This window comes from Onychomys torridus, chromosome 2, assembly GCF_903995425.1.
Source record: "Onychomys torridus chromosome 2, mOncTor1.1, whole genome shotgun sequence".
NCBI classification, from domain to species: Eukaryota; Metazoa; Chordata; class Mammalia; order Rodentia; family Cricetidae; genus Onychomys; species Onychomys torridus.
Window position 1 is genome coordinate 81,709,613 of NC_050444.1, and position 21,038 is coordinate 81,730,650.

Below are 21,038 nucleotides of genomic sequence, written 5' to 3' on the forward strand. Positions count from 1 at the left end.
CATGCCGTGTGACTCTAAGTAGATCCCAGTTTCTTCTGGCCTCAGTTTCCCCACTGTCTAGTGAGGGGCTTTGCAGTTCTGATGTCCAAAATGCATCTAAAGGGACTGGATTTTTAGCTCTAGCCATGTGGTTCACTAGGACAGGGGCTCCCTCTGCCCCTGATCCATCCTGTGACCCAGTGATGAGTGTGAAATAAAATCTTGCTGGACACAGAGGAAGCCAGGGGCCTGTCCCACCTGTCCTCCAGGGCCTGTCTCTCCAGAGCCTACCTGCAGAGATTGAGGGTCCTGGGACTCCCATTGGAGGCATCAAGCTTTGGGTCCAGGTGCTGTTCTCTACAGGCCTGAAGGTATTCTGCCTCAAGGGCCACGTGGGCTGCTCTCAGCTGCTCCAAGCTCTGAAACACAAGGAGCCAGGAGCTTTAAGTGTCTGCTCTTAGGGACGCCATGCTCACACAACGGACAGGTGTCTCCTGCGGGGGGCTGGGGGACTCTCACGGGGCTTGAGAAACAGGCTGTGGCTGGACACCTCTGGAGGCTTCTACCCAGATGGAGCTCTCTGTCATGAGACACTCGAAGTCTAGGAATCAACCCAGAGTTCACAGGCTCTTCTTGGGGAGATTACAGGTCCCACGGTACCTGGTCAGATGCAGCATTGACTACACTACCACTATGCCCCATAAGGCTCTAGTCCTCCAGAGGGCCTGGATCTTCGCTCCTGATTTGAAAACTGCGCCGTTCGGAAACTGTAAGTCACGCTCTCCCCAGGTCTCACAGACAGTGAGGACAGATGGCATTATCATCCCACACTAAACACAGAGGTGGCTGTCATGGTGGTTCTTAGAGCATTCTACAGTCATTCATCTCCACTCCAATGGAATCTCAATGAGAGAAAACTAGCCACTGAAGCACAAAGACGTCATTGAAGTTGTTGAAATGCGCACAGTAAGTGAACAAGTTGGACAGGCAAGACTTGAATGCAGGCCCCGAGCTCCTGGTCTTAACAACTCTGCTAGGCCCTCATAATAGTAAACACAAACATAGTCAGTATATGGCTGCTGGTCTCTGGCCTGTTTAGTCCCTTCCTATATGAGCCTAGGAAGAGGTTGAGGCCAAGGGGGACCCAGAACACAGTTTCCAGCCATGTCTGATCTCCCAGAAGCTCCCAGGTTCTCTATATATGGAGGAATGAGGATGGAGAGGAAGAAAATGACATTTTTAAATTGTCATTGGTGGCAGGAAAGATGGCTCCATGGGACTTATGCTAAGTGAAGACAGATAAGGAGAAAAGTCTCATGCTCTCACTCACAGGTGGAAGCTAAAAACGCTAGCATAGAAGAGGAGGCGACGGCCACTGGAGACGGGGAGAGGCCAGGAAGGGAAGGTGAAGGCTGTCTGTCACGTGCCACAGCAGTTAGGTAGGAGGAATAAACTGATGTTCTGTGTTATAACATCATTACATACTCTGGCGCTAGAAGAGAGCTGAGTATGTTGGCACAGGTTTGTAATTTACTTGGGAGGTTGAGGCAGGAGGATGACAAGCTTAAAGTCATCCTGGGTAATTCAGTGAGATTCTGTCTTGAAATTGAAGCGTTGGGGCCAGTGAGATGGCTCAATGGGTAAGGTACTTATCACTCAAGCCTGGTGACCTGGATCCAATTCCTAGAACCCATGTCGAGGTGGAAAGAGATAACTGACTTCACAAAGCAGTCCTCTTTCCTCCTCTACACACACACACACACACACACACACACACACACACACACACACACACACAAATAATAAATAAAGCACTTAAAGATGAGAGGGCTGAGGATACAGCTCAGCGGTGGAATGTTGGCCTAGCATACATGAATGGAACCCTAGTTCAGACCCCAGTACTGTGGAAACAACAACAAAAAGAACTACAAAAGAGGAATTCAAAGGTTTCTGACATAGAGAAGCGACTAATAGTCGAGGAGATGGAACTAGAGTTTGTTACATACATTAATGGTATCATTAAGCTGTATTCCATAAATAAGATTGCTATGTCTATTAACATTTTAAAGGCTTATTTTTGAGACAGGGTCTCATGTAGTCCAGGCTGGTCTATTATCCTTAAGGAGCTGAGGATTGACTTCTGACCTTCTTGCCTCCATGTCCTGAGTGCTGGGATTACAGGTGTGTGCCACCACCACACCTAGTTTTATGCAGAGCTGGGGCTCAAACTCAAGACTTCACACATACTAGGCACATACTATTGTCCCGAAGAAATGATTTTAGTTTCCAAGGGAAATCCCTGATTCCCTTGGTGATACACCATAGTGCATGCCACACACCCTGTAGCAGGAAACTGCTGTGGTGTTTGTCACAGCCTGGGAGAACATGCATGCCATGATATTTCTTGGGGTCCTGCATCTGCTCCCCAAAGCTTGATTTCTGCTTCCCTTCCTCCCTGTCTTTAAGTGGACTCTTTCCCCATTGGCTTCCAGGGAATCTGTCCAATGAGAGGGACCTGGAAGGGATTCTGGAGTGGAGCAGGTCCTCTTCCTGGATCTTTCCCCACCTCTGTGGGGACTCTGATCTCACCCACACCATGCTACCAGTCTTTCCCAACACAAACTCCCAGGTTTGAGGTCCCCACATGCACCTTCCCAGGGTCCTGGCTGACAGCAGGAGAGAGATTAGATGTATCTGGCTATAACTACCTAAAACCCATATCCAAAGAAGACAAGTCTATCCTGGCATAGCAGTTTCATGGAGAAATAATCCCCTCTCCTGCTTATCCTTGGTTCCAAGTTTTGGGAAATAATGGGAGAGTAGGTTAGGAAGCAAAGGCCCTTTTCTGCAGCCTGGGGGTATGGCAAGGCAGGAGTCACGACTCAGTCAGGGCTCTGCCGCCCACTGCTGTGTGTTTTCGATGTCACTTCTCTCGGGGCTTCTGCATCATCGTAGTTAAGCAGGGGTAATGATCGCAGGTCCCCTGTGGCCGTTTATGATGGAGAGATGAAACAGGGATGTCACACCCAGCGTGTCTGGTAAGCCATCATGGCTCAGCAGCGGTGTGCTATCGGGACACAGTAAGCAGCTGCCTGGGCACTAAGTGGGAACTCTCAGCTCCCGGGAGAGAGACTGGTCTGGGGCACAGCCACTGGCCCTCAGCAACAGGGGCTCAGAGACTCAACTCTGGGGACAGCCTATCTGGTCACTACTGGTGCAACACCACATTGGATCGTGGTACCTTGATCTGGTCCTGGGGTGGGAGATGTCCGGCCAGTACCAGTTCCTCATAGGAGTCCACCTGCATAATAAGAGGGAAAGAAAACAAGGATCTGAGTTCTAGTCCTACCACCACAGCAAAAAAAAAAAAAGGGACAGAAACATTAAAATAAAAATTGCAATGCATATTTACTGAGGATTAGGATAAGCTGAAATAGAGAAATTTCTATAACTGAAATTATGGCATGTCACTTATATAATACGTAAAATAGAAATGTAATATGAACTACATATACTATATAATCAAAAGTTTTATGGAAATTAAAATGTAAAAGGAATATGTGAAATTAATTTTAGTAAGAGATATTTTTATTTTAAATTACATTTGTTATGCGTGTGCGTGCACATTCACATGTATGGATGGGCAGATGCACACATGCCATGTGCATAGACATACCATGTTGTGCCTGAGGAGGTTAGAGGACAGCTTTTAGGAGTCGGGTCTTTCCTTCTACAGTGTGTGTGTGCGTGTGCGTGTGCGTGTGCGTGTGTGTGTGTGTGTGTGTGTCCTGGTGTTCAAACTCAGGTCACTGGTAGTAAGCCCCCTTTCCTGCAGAGCTAGCTCTTAATATGTTTTATTTTATCACAAATATCATTTTGATATGTAATCAATAAAAAAAAATTACGAATGAGCCCAGTGAGAGATTTTGTTATTGTTGTTTTTAAAGACAGGGTCTCACTCAGTACCCTAAGCTGGTCTTGAACCCACAGCGCCCTTCCTATCCCAGCCTCTGCAGTGCTGAGATTACAGGCTTGAGCTACCAGCCTGTGAGATAGCTGAGTGCCACTTGGCGCTCCAGTGTTTTCCACTCCTGGTATATCCTCACTCAACCCTGTTCCATGTCAAGAACACAACAGCCCAGTAAGGGCCAGTGGCTCCCAGGTGGGACAGCATGGCTCTGGATGAGGCATCAGCTGTGCCCTGCATCTGCTCAGTGTGACTGAGAGACTGCCAGAGAGAGATGGCATCCCGGGGGGCAGGACCAAGAATGGTAGCGATGGAATGACACCCAGCTCTACCACGAAGGGGCTGGAAAACACCAGGGGAACTGAAGACGTCAGACATGAAGGAAGGATGGGGCTGAATCAGCTTATGTGACATGTCCCAAACAGAACTGCAGAGACAATGGCAGGTGAATGGTTGCTGGGGTGGGAGGGTGGGACAGCGTCTTTCTGGTGATGGAAATATTGTAACATGGACCTTGATGGCTGCAGGATGGTGACACAGGAAAACACGTGAGCCAAGTATGTGATATGTGCACCAGACCTCAGTAAAGCTGCTACCCTACCCTGAGCCCCCCAAAAGCAAAGAGAAGAATGGGGGTAGCGTCGAAAGAAATTGGTTTTCCAGACAAGGCAGTGTAGTTTATGTTTGTGTAATGGAGAGCAGGAAGCCTCAAGCCCAAGGTGGGATTCTGGCTGGGGCTCAGTGCCCAGTAAACCAGTCTTGTTTGCTGGCTTTGAGCTAGCTTACTTTATTTTTCTCTATGTGGACTTCCCCTCTGCCCCAGCGCCCCCACTTCCGTTTTCAGAATGTGGTTAGGGCGTTGTGTCTTCATAAGCCTCTTTAGACACCTTTGGAACAAAGCCAAGTGTGAAGTTTGACAAAGACCTGCAGATAACTCTGAGATGCACTGTTGGCTGAAAAACCTTAGAGGTAGCAGGGTTGACTTCAGTAATAACATGAAGAAGGGGCAGTTTGTCATGGAGAGAGAGGAAAAGGTCCGGTGGAAGTCGGAGAGAGCAGAGGGCCTCCCTATGGACAACCACGGGGCACCTCCACACCTAATTGGAGGGGCTGTGATAGCAGACATTTGTTGATTGATAGACAGGTCCAACCTTGTCCTGAGTGACTGGGGAGGGGGGCGGGCAGCTGGATCACGTGATGCCTGAGGGCAATGGAATGGTCAAGTTCTTGGAAGGCTGAGTGAGACCACACGGAGGTTGAGCAGAGACATCTGGGGCTGGGGGAAGCATCTCACACACACAGAGGTCCCATGGGATGAGGCGTTTCATCAGGTGAAACTGGGCTTCACTCACCTTGGCTAGGAGCCGGCTGGCCTGAGACGTCAGTGCCTGGGTCTGTCCTGTGGCAGGCTGGTCTGTGGCAACGCCCTGGCTCTGAGGAAGCCGCCCTGGGGTGGCCATGCTGGGGGACGAGGAGGGACTCAGGTCTGCTCGTGGGGTCGGCCACCCTGGAATACACAGCCGCTGAACCCTGGGGCTGAGGACAGTTCCCCAGTCCACTGAGGCTGAAGGCCTGAGGCCCACTCAGACCACCATATCATCAAGCTATAGCCTAGCCCCTTCTGGCTACCTCCACATTAGCCCAGGAAGAAGGCAGGCCACTATGCTGCTCCACTACCAGAGAAAAAACGAGGCACAGATCTACCCTAGAAGAAAGGGGTGGGGCCTGGGGTGTGGTCTCTAATTCAGGGAGAAACAGGTTCGAATCCTGGCCCTTTCCTTTCCACGCTGTGTGATTCTGGCATGCCTTTGCCTCCCTGAGACCCAGGTCTCCCAGCTATCATGGGTGTGTTCCTCACCAGCTCTGTGTGGAGATTAACTGAAGCCATATGTGTCCATGCTAGGGCTTACACAGGAGGCCAGGTGGCTTAGCCAAGGGTCTCCCCGGCTGTTTAGCTTGATCAAGTCAGTTGGCCCAGAGGGGGCCTTGGCACTCTATTCTCCTGACTCTAAGTCAGTGTCACCCCAAGGTGTATCAAATGTCCTGGGGCAGAGTCATGGGCAGGAGGACGCTAAAAGCCTGGCTCCTTCCCCAACTCACCTGTGGTCTCAGAAGCCTGTGGATTCTGCACAGGGCCAGGCCACCACTCTGCTGATCTGGGTTGTGGGATAGAGAAGGACAAGACCTTGCTTCCTTGTGGCATTGACCCAGAGCAGATGCCCTGCCTGGGCTGGGGCGGGTCTGAATACAGGTGTACCTGAGGAAGAGGGGGGCAGGGAGGGGAGGAGTCAGGTGGGGGCAAGTTCACTGGAAAGAGGCCACAATGCATCTGTCATCCAGGCTTCCTCCATCCTCCAAGCAGGAACCCCATACTCACCCTGGGAATCATGAACACTACTTTTCAGTGGCGCCCACAATGGGCGGAGGACTTACAAGCCCCTTCCTATTCTCTTTACAGAGGTCCTGGAGGGGAGGCAGGCAGGGACTACTTCCCCCACTTCCCTTGCTTTTCCTTTCTTTGCTCCTTTTTATTTATTCTTTTCTCATACAGTACATCCTGATTGCAGCCTGTCCTCACCCCACCCCTCCCAGTCCCACTACCTCTCCTCGCCTCCAGATCCACTGCTCCCCCATTTCCCTTTAGAGAAGAGCAGACATCCCAGGGATGTCAACCGAGCATGGCATAATAAGATGCAGTAAGACTAGGCACAAACCCTCACGTCAAGGCTGGATGAGGCAACCCAGTTGAAGAAAAAGGGTCCCAAGAGCAGGTAAAACCGTCTGAGATACCCTTACTCCCACTGTTAGGAGCCCCACAAAACCCCAAGCTAAACAATGACAACACATATGCAGAGAACCTAGAGCAGACCCACACAGGCTCCGAGATTGCCACTTCTGTCTCTGTGAGCCCCTCTGAGCCTTGAGACTCTGAGAAGTTAAGTCCCACAAAAATCACCAGCTAAGTACCTGCACAACATCGCAATGCCACTTTGACCCCAAAGCCTGTGGCTTTACACTGGTAACAGCAATTGTTACTAATAGTACTTATTATATGTGTCCAATACATACACAATAATCATTAGCATTTTAACGAAATATTTTCAACAACAGCACTGATAATAATAAGTAGCAAATAGTAGTAAGTGGCTGTTTGAATGAAAGAAATGTCATGCCCAGAGGAATCCTTATAGGAGTTGTGCTCTGACAGTGTAGAGGGTGTAGGAAGTGTGTAGGGAGGCAATCACACTGGAGCTCAGGAAGAGAGAAGCCAGGTTACAAGCAGGGGTGTGAAATGGAGTTGGGGAGCCAGGGTCTGCTTCTGTATGTGGGGTGTGCTGGCGGAAGCCGCATCCGCCATTATGCACCATCAATGGCAGCTTTTACTCCACAGCAGCTGAGCTGGGCAGCCCCGCCTGAGGCGGTGGAAGCCATACCTGAAAATACTCAGTCTGGCTAACTGTGGCTTAACGTGTGTGCTCCAAAGCCAGGCACCAATTCAGGCTCTGGTGTGGTAGACCTCCAAGTTCTAGAGTGGACGACACGGCTGGCATCTCATGCATGAAGTTAGAACTCAGGGAACAATCGCTGCTGTGTGCGTATTTGGTATTGTCACCATGGTGCTTTGGGAGAGAGTGTCCCCCTGGGTCTCGGGATGGTGGCATTTTGGGGTAGGACCAGGAGGTGTGGCCTTGCCTGGGGAAGTGTGTCACTGGGGTGAGCCTCGAGGTTTCAAGTGCCCACATCATTCTCAGTGTGCTCTCTGCTTCCCGCTGATAGCTAAGATGTGACTGCTCAGCTTGCCACCACGACAGCCTGCCATGCTTCTCCGCTGTGATAGTGAGAGATGCCCCTCTTGAGCCATAAACACAAGTAAGTCCTTCCTTCTGTAGGTTGGCTGGTCATGGTATCTTATCACAGCAATAGACAAGTAACTAATACAGCCACCACCATTTCCACCGTTACCACCACCTCCACCATCACCACCACCTCCACCATCACCACCATCTCCACCATCACCACCATCTCCACCACCTCCACCATCACTTCCACCTCCACCATCACCACCATCTCCACCACCTCCACCATCACCACCATCACCACCATCTCCACCACCTCCACCATCACCACCATCACCACCATCTCCACCATCTCCACCATCTCCACCATCACCACCATCACCACCATCTCCACCATCTCCACCATCACCACCATCACCACCATCTCCACCACCTCCACCATCACCACCATCACCACCATCTCCACCATCTCCACCATCACCACCATCACCACCATCTCCACCACCTCCACCATCTCCACCATCTCCACCATCTCCACCATCACCACCATCACCACCATCTCCACCATCTCCACCATCACCACCATCACCACCATCACTATCATCATCACCACCATCTCCACCACCTCCACCATCACCATCATCACCATCACCACCATCACCACCACCTCCACCATCACCACCATCTCCACCACCTCCACCACCTCCACCATCTCCACCATCACCATCACCACCATCACCACCACCTCCACCATCACCACCACCTCCACCATCACCACCATCTCCACCATCACCACCATCTCCACCATCACCACCATCACTATCATCATCACCACCATCTCCACCATCACCATCACCACCATCACCACCATCACCACCATCACTATCATCATCTCCACCATCTCCACCATCACTATCATCACCACCATCTCCACCATCACCATCACCACCATCACCATCACCACCATTATCACTATCACCATCATCACTATCATCACCACCACCTCCATCATCACCACTATCACTATCACAATCACCACCATCTCCACCACCACGATCATCACTATCACTGTCATCACCATTATCATCACTATCATCACCACCATCACCATCACTGCCATTATCATTACCATCATTATCACCACCACCTTTACCATCATCAATCACTATCATCATCACCATTATCACCACCACCGTCATCACCTTCACCGTTATCTTATCTTTCATTACCACTGCTCTGTCTTCCACGTCCTCCCTATCCTTTTGTGTACATGGCGCCCATGAAGACGGGCCAGTGACAAAGCCCCACCCCTACAATGCCTTGGTACCCTGACTGCCCTCTGCCACCCCAGGCCCAGGACTAAGCCGCTGAAGATGGGTCTGGTTTGGGGGTTCCACAGGTCAGACGGGAAGCCCCTCTGCGGTCTTTGGGGGCTGGCTGTTTCACGCACAATTTGGAGGCCCTGCCTCCCCTCCTTCAGACTGAGCCTCCCTAGCAGAGAACAAAGCTGGATTTTCATAATCCTCTGTGCCATCTGCTCAGCTCTGCCTGTGTGTGGGGGCTGCCCACATTAGCACCCCTTTCTTCCTGGGGTGACCCAAATCCCAGGGGAGGCCCCGCCCTCTTGAATTTCCTGTCCACCATGCCAAGGCCTCCCCTGGGGAGCAAGGTGAACCTGGTAGTTTCCATATCCAGAGGATGAAAACAAGGGAGGCAGAGCCCCAGGCCTGTCCAGCTGTCCAGAGGAAGTGGGGACCAGGGAGGGGGCTTAGCAGCTGCTGAGCTGCATGGGCCTGTTCCCGTCATGACCTACCTTTCTAGACACAGTAGACCCTGTGGTGAAGCCCTCAGGACTCTGTGCAGAGTGGACCAGTGAGTGTGGGAAACATGGGGTTAAACAAATGAGTATTCTGGGCACAGATGGGGTCTCCGAGCCTTTAAAATGGTAATGAGCTTTATGAATGGGGTGAGGGGAGCTGGGGAGGGCCTGGAGTGCTTCAACTCCTCCTCTGAGCACAGAAGCTCCCCCACCTCCCTGCACAGCATCCCAAAGGGAGCTTCTGTATCCAGAGTGGCAGCAGAAGTCACTTCAGGAGAGGTGGTAACACCACCCCCCATTCCTCCTGGGGTAGTTTCTGTCTCCTCCACTCTTTCACATCCCCCTACACAGTTGAGATGGGGACAGGAGCTGGGAGGAGGTACCCACAGGACAGCAAGTGGTGATGCCATCACAGACTTGAGTCAGCATGGAGAATAAAGCTCACCCAGGACTCCTAACTCTTCTGGTCCCCCATCCCATGCTCCCCAGGCCCTGGGTCCATAGGTGCTCCAAGGTCTAGCCTTGGCTTTCCCTGGCCAGCTTTTCTGGCTGCAAATTCAGTAAGTGTTGGCTTGGTTTTGGCAGAGTAAGTGGGGTCTCCTAGCTCTGGCACCGCTGTGTTGTGTGAACTTGGACAAGTTGCTTAACCTGGGTCCAGCTGTAAATGATAGCAGTCAACAGAATCACTGATGGCTGTTCCTATCCCATGGCCTCTCTGTCTATGGGCCTGTCCCACACACCATGCTAGGGCCCGGGCTTCCCAGACCTGAGGAAATGACACCATCTGGCATGAGCAGATCGGGGTGGGGGGGAGGGGGGCATTCCACTTTTGTGTTTTACACATGCTGTGGGACATTCCCGGCTTAGCCTTGTGTCTTCAAGGGGAAGGAACCAAAGGGGACACACTCTGATTCAGCCAATGTCGGTCTCTGTTCCATTGGACTGTGGTTCCCAGTTACTCACCACAGAAATAGCCTGGTTATAAGGGTGAATTCCAGCCTAGTTACCTCTTTGGTGAGCCTAGCCTCTCCTGCATTACCATGGCCTCAGAGTAGGCCCTGGAGAAGTCATGTTCACAGATCCTTGTGGTAGCCAGGAAGCCCACAGCAGCCAGGACCCCTCACCCAGGTTCCCTGAAGTGGGCTTTGAGCAGGATAGCTTCTGGTAAAGAACATGGGGCTCAGAAGTGAGGCAACTGTAGGCCCTGGTCTCCTTTTCTTCCCTTCCAGCTGGGACCATGAGCTGTGGCCCATCACTCCCAAGGTAGCCGTGAGGCTGGGGTGAAGGGAATTCTAGGCCATTTTCAGTGCAACCACCTGAACAGAACTCACTCTTCTCTTGGGCCGAAGAGTTACCTTTCCAGAGAGCAGCTGAGGGTGGCTGGTGCTGAACCGTTTAGTCTCTCCTACAGTTCACCCTGAGCATCCTTGTCTGCAGCCCTCCTCGGCCCTGTTCCTGACACTCCCGCTCACTACTTGGAACTCTGAGGCACCTAAAGATATCAGTGGGGCCTGTTGCCTTCCAGAAGGTCTGATCACAACCCCCTGTGGGTTGCACTGTGCCGTAACCCAACAGGTGTGCCCAGGAGACCAGGTGGGAAGAGTCCCGCCTGCACCTGGCAGGGCCACAGGTGTCGGGACAGAGAACTCTGGTCCTCCAACAGGCCCTATTGTCCTTCTTGCTGTGGTTACCTTCACAGCAAGTTCCCCCGAAGTGACTGAAGACATGAAATCAACACTTGATGGGGACCTGAGTGGGGAGCATTCTGCAGGAAAGTGGGGTGTGCTCTCCTTCTAGGGAGACAACCAGAGGGCCTACATCTCTGTCCCACAGCTGTCCTGCCTGCTCTATGTCTGTTTGAGTAAACAGGAGTGTGTGTGTGTGTGGGGGGGGGGGACAGGAAGCCAAAGAGGCCATGATTGGCCCTCTTCCTGCCTCACCCCAGAAAAGAGGAAGGTCCCCATTCAGGGTTCTCAGCCTCCTCTGGAGACAGGTCAGGGTAGGAGGTATGCTGCCCAGTTCTCAGGGTGGATGAGCTATCCCTTCAGGACATTCCACCTGCCACACATGGGGTACTCAGTTCCTGTTGGATACAGGAAGAGGGTTTGTGTGTGTGTGTGTGGGGGGGTTATGCAGACATGGGAGAAAGGTGAAAGTGTGATTCAGGAAGAATGGGACGCCAAAGGTTGAACAGAAAGTCTGGGCTACAGCCTTGAGCTTAGAGAGGCATGGCCACTTCCTGAAAGTCACCCAGATGGCTAGGAATGAATGGGGTTAGGAGTCAGCCTATGTAGTCATACCTCAAAGTTACAGAGAAAGAGACAGCTTCTGGTGACATTCCTGAGTACCCCAGTCTCCATCACTACTCAAAGACATTAGCAGTGAGAGAGCCTAGGGATGGCTAGGTTATGCCAAGGTCACCTAAAGGCCTAGCAGTAGTTCAAGGACTAGGATTCTTCAATACAGAGTCTCAGGATGCAAGAGCCAGTGGCCTTTCTCTAAGACTCTAGGGTAGGCTATCTCCCTAAGGACCCCAGCTCTTGGCTCCACCCACCCAGCTCAGCCCATTCCAGCCAGTACCTTGGCCCCGAGGCGAAGCTGGTCGATAGTGTTCTCAGCCTCCGCGTACTTAGTGAGGAGCTTGTGATAGTCCTCCTGTAGGGAAAAGATGCGGTCACTCCAGGCCACACATATATAAGGACCTGGGTCTCATCCCCAAAACCCAAGTAAAAATGCCAGGTGTGGTGGCATGCATTTGAGGAGGCAGAGCCAGGGGATCTTTGGAACTCTCTGGCCAGCCAGCCTAGCTGAATTGGTGAATACAAAGTAAAAGTAAGACCCTGTCTCAAAAAAAAAAAAAATTAAGGTAGAGAACTTAGGCAGATGACCAAGGTTCACTGCTGGCTTTCATATGCAGGCATCCACACATGCATCCACACATGCATAAGCACACATGAAGGACAGAAAATAATTAAAAGTCATAGTTCTTATCTACTCAGGATCACTGGCCTTACACAAAACTCTAGTTTCATTAATTCAGTAACTCACAGCAGGGAAAAAAACAAAGCAGATGCCATTGGTCGCCTGAGATGCAAGAGACTCTCCTGAAAATAAGTCATTGTTATAAAAGGTCAGATTCAGGGCTGGGGTGATGGCTCAGTGCGAGCATGAGGGACTGAGTCTGGATCGCCAGCACCTGCATTAAAAAGGCAAGCATGAATCTGGGCATGATGGCTCATGTCTTTAATCCTAGCACTTGGGAAGCAGAGGCAGGAAGATCTCTGTGAGTTCCAGGAAAGTGTGGTCTACATAGGGAGTTCCAGGACAGTCAGAGCTATGTAAAGAGAGCTTGTCTCAAAAAATTAAAACAAACCAAGCCAAGTGTGGTGATGCATGCCTGTAGCTCCAGGACTTGAGAGAGGAGACAGGAGAATCCATAGGTTCGCTGGCCTGCCAACCTAACTGAATTGTGAGCTCCTGGCACAACAAAATATGGCGGAGGGTGAGACAGGACGGTACCAGATGTCACCTTCTGAAAGCACACAAGAGGAGGGGTGGGAGGAAAGAGAGAAAAACAGAAAGGCTGGAGAGATGGTCCGGTGATTAGGAGCACTTGCTGTTCTTTCAGAGGACCCAGGTTAGGTCCCCAACACTACCTACAGCCTTGGTTCCATGGGATCCGAAGACTTCTTCTGACCTATACCTCATGGTCCAGTGGGGAGAGGTGTCATGGGAAACCACAACCCAAATCCCCAGCTCTGATCATACCAACGGTCAGGGTTAAGGGAGGGCATGAAAGGTCCCCTGAGATAGGCCATGTGCCTCAGCAGGGTGTAAGATGTGGATGACTACGGGGAAGGCCTGCCTCCACAACAGTCAGCTACAGGGAAGAGGTCCAAGGAGGAAGGACAGACAGACAGAAGAGATTCGGAAAGAAGTACAGGAAGAGCTGCAGAGACTTGAAAGGCACATGGGCAAGTGCCACCTACAAGCCTTATCTGACTCCAGCAGACTGAAAGATCAAGCCACTGCTAAGTACTGTTTCTGCCTCTGCATGCGACCCTGTGGGTCAAGTTCTTAGAGTTAAACACAAACAATAAAATACAGGGTGACCGGGCACCTGGAATTTTGTTTAATTCAGGAGGGGTTGTGGGGGTAGGGGAAGTAATTGGGCATGGATGGAGAAGGATCCTGGGAGCTGATTCAGGTAGATGTCGTAGGGTAGGGGGAAGGGTGTCCACAAACTGTTTTCCTTCCAGATGTTATACTTTTGGTGTAACAGTGGCTAAAGGACACATGGACATGCTCACTGCTCTGCTGCTTTGAGACGGAGTCTCCTGTCCAAGCTAGCACAGAACTTGCTATTGCTGTATAGTTAAGGATGGCCTCGAACATCTGATCCCCCTGCTTCTGCTTTGTGGACTGCTAGGGCTATAGGCATGTACCACCATAACCACTTATGAGGTACTGGGGATTGGAGCTAGGGCTTCGTGCATGAGAGGCAAGCACTCCACCGACTGAGTCACACCCCCAGTCTCTCTACTGCTCTTTTTGAGCAAAGGCCGGGGTCTATCTTTGGCATGGGGACAACTCTACCTCCACCAGCAGGGGCTCCAGCCTGGAGCTTCCCTACTCCCACAAGGTGCATGGGTGACACACAGGGATAAGTGTCTTGCTTACCTGCAGTTGATGAACCAGCTCAGTGGCTTGTTCGGGTGTCTGGAACTCTTGGGGTACCCTGGTGACAGGGTGGGTAAGAGAAGGGTCGTTGGCCAGGGATCCCTCTCCGCCGCTCAGCAGTACATCTCGAACAATCTCAGCTGGTGACTTGAAGATTAGGGGTCTGGTAGGGCCTTGTTGCCTACTGTGGCCTCTGGACTTGGGGGGTCGGTAGTTCTCATCTTTGGGAAACTTCACCCGGGGTCCCACCTTGGAGAAGTCAGGGAGTGGGTAGTTCAGGCGCCCCCGGCCATACTTGGGGGCATCTGAAGAAGAGTGGCCAGCCAGAGAGGCTCCCTGATTGCGCTGTGACGCAACTTTCTTTACCGTCCCAAGTCGAGTGTTCATCGGGCTGAGAGAGCCAGTAAACCGTGAGGGCAGTGGCTTCGGTGATGTCTTAGTTCTCTTCCAGGTTTGGTCCTCAGGCTGAGAGCTGGGCAGGCTGGTGGTTTCTGGCCCCCATGTGCCTGCAGAGTACTGAGGATTCTGGGCTGGTGCTACCAAGGAGTCCCGGAATTCTGTGGCTGTTGCCGGAGCAACACCATCTCCGTTTCTGTCATCTGGCTGTGGGAGGTTGTGGGGTGGCAGGGCTTCGGCCAGAGCGGCAGGCTGGGGGACATCAGCGTCTCCTTCCCAGGTAGAATCCAGGCTGTCACTAGGTTGACTGAGACTTGCAGTCCCACTGCTCCAGGACTTTGCGGGGCTGTGTTCAACAGATGGATGGGCTGTGGGGTGTTCAGAAGGTCTGTGTTTACTGCCTTGTTTAATGGAGGCCACCCAGCCTCCAGCTAGGCTCTGCTCCAGAGCCGCAGGGCTGGAATCTCCTGGGTTTTCACACTCCAGCTCCGTGCAACTCTCTTCAGCTAACTCCACCTCAGGGCTTCCAGGGGCCTCATCCAGTTCCTCTTCAGACAGGTCCAGCTGTTGACTGTGCCTGGAGAGCCAGGGCAGAGGCAAGGTGGAACCCTCTGGGCTGCTCACATCATCAGCTTCAGTCTCTGGAAAGACAGGTCATTCATTGCCGAGCACATCTTAGGTCTGTAATGCCATCTGAGTCACTTCAGGACCTCATAATGTGTGGATGGCAAGAACCCAGACACAGCCCACGCAGCCAGGTACTTGTGTGACTCTTTCCCTGGTCACCTCAAAGGTCCTCCAAACTCAAGCCTTTGCTTGAGTCTCCCCAAAGTATGTTCCATTTCCACAAATGGCAACACCATCCCATATAGTTGCGTAAGGCAGAGCCTGGAGGCATCTTGGTCATCTCCCTCTCCTTAGTCCCTGATCCATACCCATTTACCTCCTCTTACAGAGCTCTCTGCAGACTCCTGCCCCCATAACTGTACTTAAACTAATGTCTTCTTATGCTGGATGAATGCAATAAGCACTTAACCACTCCCTCCTCAGCCCCGTCCCACAACCTGGAATCACATCTCATCTCCATATTGTCCTCAGCCCAAAGCAGAGCCTTCTCTGTGGTCCTGGGGTCTCTGCTATACCAACACCCCTACCCCCACTGATGGACCCTGAAAAGTACTGTGCTTGTGTTCATCCTCCACCGGGGTCCTGTCTCCTTCCTGTATCTTGTGAGCTATTGGTTCTTCGGGCTGCATCTCAATCTTGACCTTACCAGGGAAGTTCTGAAGCTCCCAGATAAGGTCAAACTCTCCCTCTGCAGGCTCTTGCAGGCCTGGAGTCCTCTGCATCATAACGCCTATTGCAGTGACAACTGTTTGTTCAGTGTGGGGATTATTTTGTTAACACAGGTTGCCAGAACTCTGCAAGCTTCCTGAGGGCAAGGGCATTGGTTGCTTTTATGCTCTACTGCGTTTGAAGAGCAGGTACTCAACACTGTTTCTTGACGGAGCAGAAAGAAGGGGAAAGATAAAGGGTGCACAGCTTCCAAAAAATAGATAGCTGTTGTAATTATTATATAGTAGATAAACATTTACCTAACTATCCATCCATTCTTTCACCCATCCATCCATTCATCCATCTGCTTGCACCCCAGTCATCACCTATCCCGGCATACATAACCTACCACCCTTCCATCCACCTGTCTAAAGACCTGCTTACCCATCCATCCATCCATCCATCCATCCATCCATCCATCCATCCATCCATCCATCCATCTACCTATCCATAAATCCATTTATCTTTTCACACATCTATCCACCTACCCATCCTTCAAGGCATTCATCCATCACCCAGCCATCATCCATCCATCCATCCATGGATCTATCCTGCAGGCAGCCATGTTTGCTGAGTATCTAGTCTGCTCTGTCTGTAATAGATCCAACTTTTCATGAGACACCCTGGGTAACACAGCACAGACTATTCTGAATGGAGGTGCCTTTGTCATAACTCCTGTATGACTTGCTGTTTCATAGTGCTCTTCCCCCTAACTCTTGACACTGCATATCTCCTGGCTACTTAGAACTAGATTCACCCAATCACTCTATTTTACAGCAACACATCCAAAGACAAGGCTCTTCAGATGATAAGTGACTGGCCAACAGCTCACACTGTGTTTCAGAGTAGCCCTGGACCTGGAACTCAAGCAAGGGTCTACCACCAGAGGTCATGCAGGGCTGCACTCACTCTAGGCTCTTCTGATCTCTGCCTGGGAACCATGCAGAAGTCACTGAACCCTGGTAGTCTAATTTAAACTTGGGGCTTGTTCCTCTTGCCTGCAGAGAGCTGGGGTGCAGGAAAGGAAGTAGCTGTTACATCATACCAAGTAGCTCTGAGGAAGAGGCACCTCTGCCTATTGCCTCAGACATCTCAGTCTCCAGTCCCTCAGAAAGGGTTCCATCTCAAAAATACACTTTTTTTAGAGGCTGGGAATATCGTTTAGCCTTAGAGTGTCTGTGTGGCTTATAGAATGCTCAAGATTCAGTGTCTAACAACACACACACACACACACACACACACACACACACACACACAGATAAAAACACAAAAGCAAGAAAAACAGCTGTGGCAGGCATGAAACACTTAGGGTAATGGTACTGGTGGTTTCCCTATGGTCCGAGGGTTCTACTGATTTAAGGGAATCAAATGCTGGCACATCCTATTCATAATCCAATAGAGGGGCCACCATGCATCAAGACATTCCTGTTCCCAATGGTGTCATCATGCCCATTTCATAGGAGGGGAAACCAAGGCTAGAGTGGAGAGTGGACTGGCATGGAAGAAGCTGAGAAGTCCCTCCAAGCTGGCCTCCTGGCAATGGGAGCTGAGCCATTGGAACAGATGAGGAATTGCAACATCCCCTTCCTTGGCTGCTTCCAAGCATCCTTAGAATAAGCCTAAGCCCTGAGCTGAGCAATCCAAGTTACCAGAGACAGGATGGTGGTAAGTATGCAAAGAGGGCTGGATCCATTCTCCTCTGTGCTACTCACCACAGCACAAACCAGAAGCTGTATCCTGCAGGGCAGGAGAGGCTGGCCCAAAGGATTATGGGAGAGCCCTACTCCACGCAGGTAGGTCTGAAGAGAGACTTGTGGAAGAATGTTGGGATAAAGGGGAAAAGATTCCTAGCTATTGAGATAACAATAAAGCAAACAACAACAGCGTATTCCAAAATATATTTGCATATTCATATACATATTTGCATATTGGAAAGCAGTCTCATGGGGTAGGGGCAGGATAATAAGCAGTTTTTAAATTTACTTATTTGCTTACATTTTCCAAAATGCACAGTATTATTGTGCAATTTAAATACTGAAGAATAGAATTTAATTAAGGGTTGTAAAGATACCCCTGTTTCCTTGCCTATTCTAGAAGGTGTGCTCTATGGGGAACACATTACCACTGCAGGCTAGAGTTCACCTCACCTTCTCCAGAAGACTCTTCAGACTCCTGCATGTCTGGGTCCCACTCCAGGGGTGGTGGCGGGTGCTCCTGTGCCTGGCGGAAGTCTTCCAGGAGCTCAGGGCTGGTGGCTTTAGGAAAAGACTGCTCATTTCCCCAGCCTTGGTCACTGCTTCCATCTGCATCTTGTTCCTCAGCCCAAGCCCAGCGCCTCCTGCGGGGCCCTTGCCCCAGGCCTGGCCCAGCCCAGTGTGCCTCTGTCCCTGAGCTGGCCATGGGGCTTGGCCTAGCTTCACCTGGGCCACTTCATCTTCAGGAGACTGAGCTGCAGCTGGGGGTCCAAGTCACAGATGGCTCCTTTCAGCACCAGCCATCTTCCCTGGGGCCTATTGGGGTACAACCAATGGATAACGTCAATCCTCAGGGCCTTCCATCATCCATCCAGGAATTTACCAGCAGGATCCCCAGAGGAAGGTAGCCCTCTGCTGTGTGACCCTGGGTGACTCACTGTCCTCATTTGTCATCAATGAGGTGAGGATTCCTCTTCCTCTAGGACATAGGGTAGATAAGATGCTAGCAGTCAGAACACTGTGCAAGTATCCCCTAAATGCCAGCGACTGCCACTGCACACCTAGCTCTCTCTGTCTGCAGGCACTAGGCAGAGGCCCTACTCACAGCACTGACTGCCCAAGGGAGGACATGCGCAGATTAGCAAGCAGCAACTGTCCAGGTGAGGACCGATAGACACCCTGCTCACATCACCCCAAGCTCAGGAAGTTAAGGTACCACATGGTTTCCTTGAATCCAGGTTGAAAGCAGGCAGTGGTAAGCTGATTCCAGTGCCCCCACTAATTGAAAGCAGGCATGCACGCAAACTAGGCTCCACACATGTCCCAGCAACCCCACTCACAACCCCCAGGCATCCATCCATCTGCATGGGGAAACAATTTGTGGTCTCTACATACAGCAGAGTATTATTCGGCTGCAGAAAGGGATGGGAATTACAGCAGAGAAAGGAATGAAGTCCCAGCATGTGTGACAATGTAGATAAACCACTGAAGTGCTGGGCTGTGAAATGCCTGACACAAGAATTCTGTGTGTCTGAGTCCGAGGGTTGCAGTGTGCAGACCAGGTGAGTCCAGAAAGGAAGGGGGCCAAGTGATGCCTGCCACAGTGATGCTGGGGAGGGGAAAAGGGACCCTTGCTGCTCAGCGGGCCTAGGGCTTCCTTGAAGGGTGAGGAAAATGTTCTGAAAGAAGAGACACAATGCAACCCTGTGGTTATGCTAAGTGCTGCTGAGTGCTAGGTTCACGTTATATGAATTTTGCGTCCAAAAGAGAAACTAGAACGCTGTAGGGCAGGGGTGCTGTGAGTACAGAGGCTGGGTGACTGACAGCAGAGGGTGCTGGAAGGTGGGAGGCCAAACCCACAAAACCTCTCCTGACATCTTCAGCAGCTGCATGTGACTCTCAGGCAGAGAGCCCAGCCAAGGGGCAGTAGAGAAAGCCCTCTTTATTGCTATGGGATAGTGAACCAAAGTGGACAGCCTGGACAGAGAGGGACTGTGGGAATGGCCCTGGGGGCAAGGGAGGGTGTTCCTCTTCTCCTCATTCTTTCTTCTTCCTTCACACTCTATTTCTAATGCTTTGCTGGTATTTCCTGTGTCAATCATTGTGTTGAGCCCGGAAAACGCAGCCACAGGATAAAGGCACAGGACCTAGGAGCTGCCAGTCACTCAGTTCTCAAAGAATCCTGGCTTTCCACACTTAGTTTTTATAAAAGTAGGGAAATTGAGGCCCAGAGAGGGAGGGGCCTTGCCCAAAGCAGCACAGGGATGAAGACCAGGCTAGGGTGGAGGCCAGCCTCTTGGTACCAGCCTGGGCTCTCCCATCTAGGCCAGTATAGTCAGTATAGTCAGCCTCTGGAGTTGGGCAGTCAGAGTGGTCCGGGGCTCTTGGACTCTGCCTTCAGTATGTAGTTGGGAAAAGTCAAGTCATCAGGCGGCTATTTCTAGACTCAGTTCCCCAGAGACTGGGACTGCGTGGGAAAGGCTGCCTTCACAAAGGCTAGCAGTGACATGGGCCAACCTTCCGTGGTTGACGGTGACTTTAGGGATGGGGGCTCAAGGGCTTCTCTGCCTGCCCCTCAGCCAGTCTTCCTCTCTGTCTCCTATAGAACCCTTACATTTACGGCCTCTCTCCACCCTGTCCCCACTCTGCCAGGCTAGCAGGAAGCTTGACTGATACCTGCCTTCCCATCTCATTGGTAAGACCAAGGCTCAGAACAGTGACTCAGTGGGGATCACCTGGTCAGTAAGCAGAGGTGACTCACAAGAGGTCAGTCCTGGCCCAGGGCTCTCTTATTTGGTTTTATTTGGTTTTATTTGGTTTTGTAACCACATGTCCCCAATAGTAAAAATCTGCACACCTATGCCTCTAGGAATACCTTTATCTGTATATCCACATAATCAATATACTACATGTACTAGAAAGAATATTTTTAAATGAAGCAGTTGAGGGCTGGTGAGATGGCTCAACAGCTAAAGGCACTCGCTGCCAAGCCTGAGGACCCAAGTTCAATCCCTGGGACCCACATGATAGGAGAGAATTGACTCTCAAAAGTACTGTGACCTCTAGATATGTGCTATGGCAACACATGTGCGCACACACACATATATATGTGATTAAATGTAATTTTTAAAAGGATGACTAGAAAAATTCTTAAGTTGAGGCTGGGGAGGCGGTTCAGCAGGTAAAATGCTGGCTGAACAAACCTGGTGACCTGAGTTCGACTCTCCGGAACCCACATAAAGGCTGGCTGCAGCAGTGCAAGCTCCTGTAACCCTGGCCTACCCCTACCAGGAGATGTGAAGCAGAGAGGAGAGAAAGTTGAGAGCTTGCAGGCCAGCTAGCCTGGCATGTGCAGGGGTGAATGAGAGACC

The 21,038-nt window shown here is 51.2% G+C and overlaps 1 protein-coding gene across 2 annotated transcripts in view; it reads right to left on the minus strand.

The window, feature by feature from the left end:
• Window positions 1-21,038, minus strand: part of Akna (AT-hook transcription factor) — a 47,117-nt gene that overhangs the window by 15,124 nt on the left and 10,955 nt on the right. For both annotated transcript variants that reach the window (XM_036178470.1, XM_036178469.1), the window contains exons 2-8: window positions 18,121-18,483; window positions 14,243-15,279; window positions 12,143-12,217; window positions 6,047-6,203; window positions 5,299-5,453; window positions 3,221-3,280; window positions 271-398 (exon numbers count right to left, since the gene is read on the minus strand). In XM_036178470.1, coding sequence (XP_036034363.1) covers window positions 271-398; window positions 3,221-3,280; window positions 5,299-5,453; window positions 6,047-6,203; window positions 12,143-12,217; window positions 14,243-15,279; window positions 18,121-18,373 — 1,865 coding nt within the window. In that variant the 5' untranslated portion in view covers window positions 18,374-18,483. The remainder of the gene's footprint in view (window positions 1-270; window positions 399-3,220; window positions 3,281-5,298; window positions 5,454-6,046; window positions 6,204-12,142; window positions 12,218-14,242; window positions 15,280-18,120; window positions 18,484-21,038) is intronic.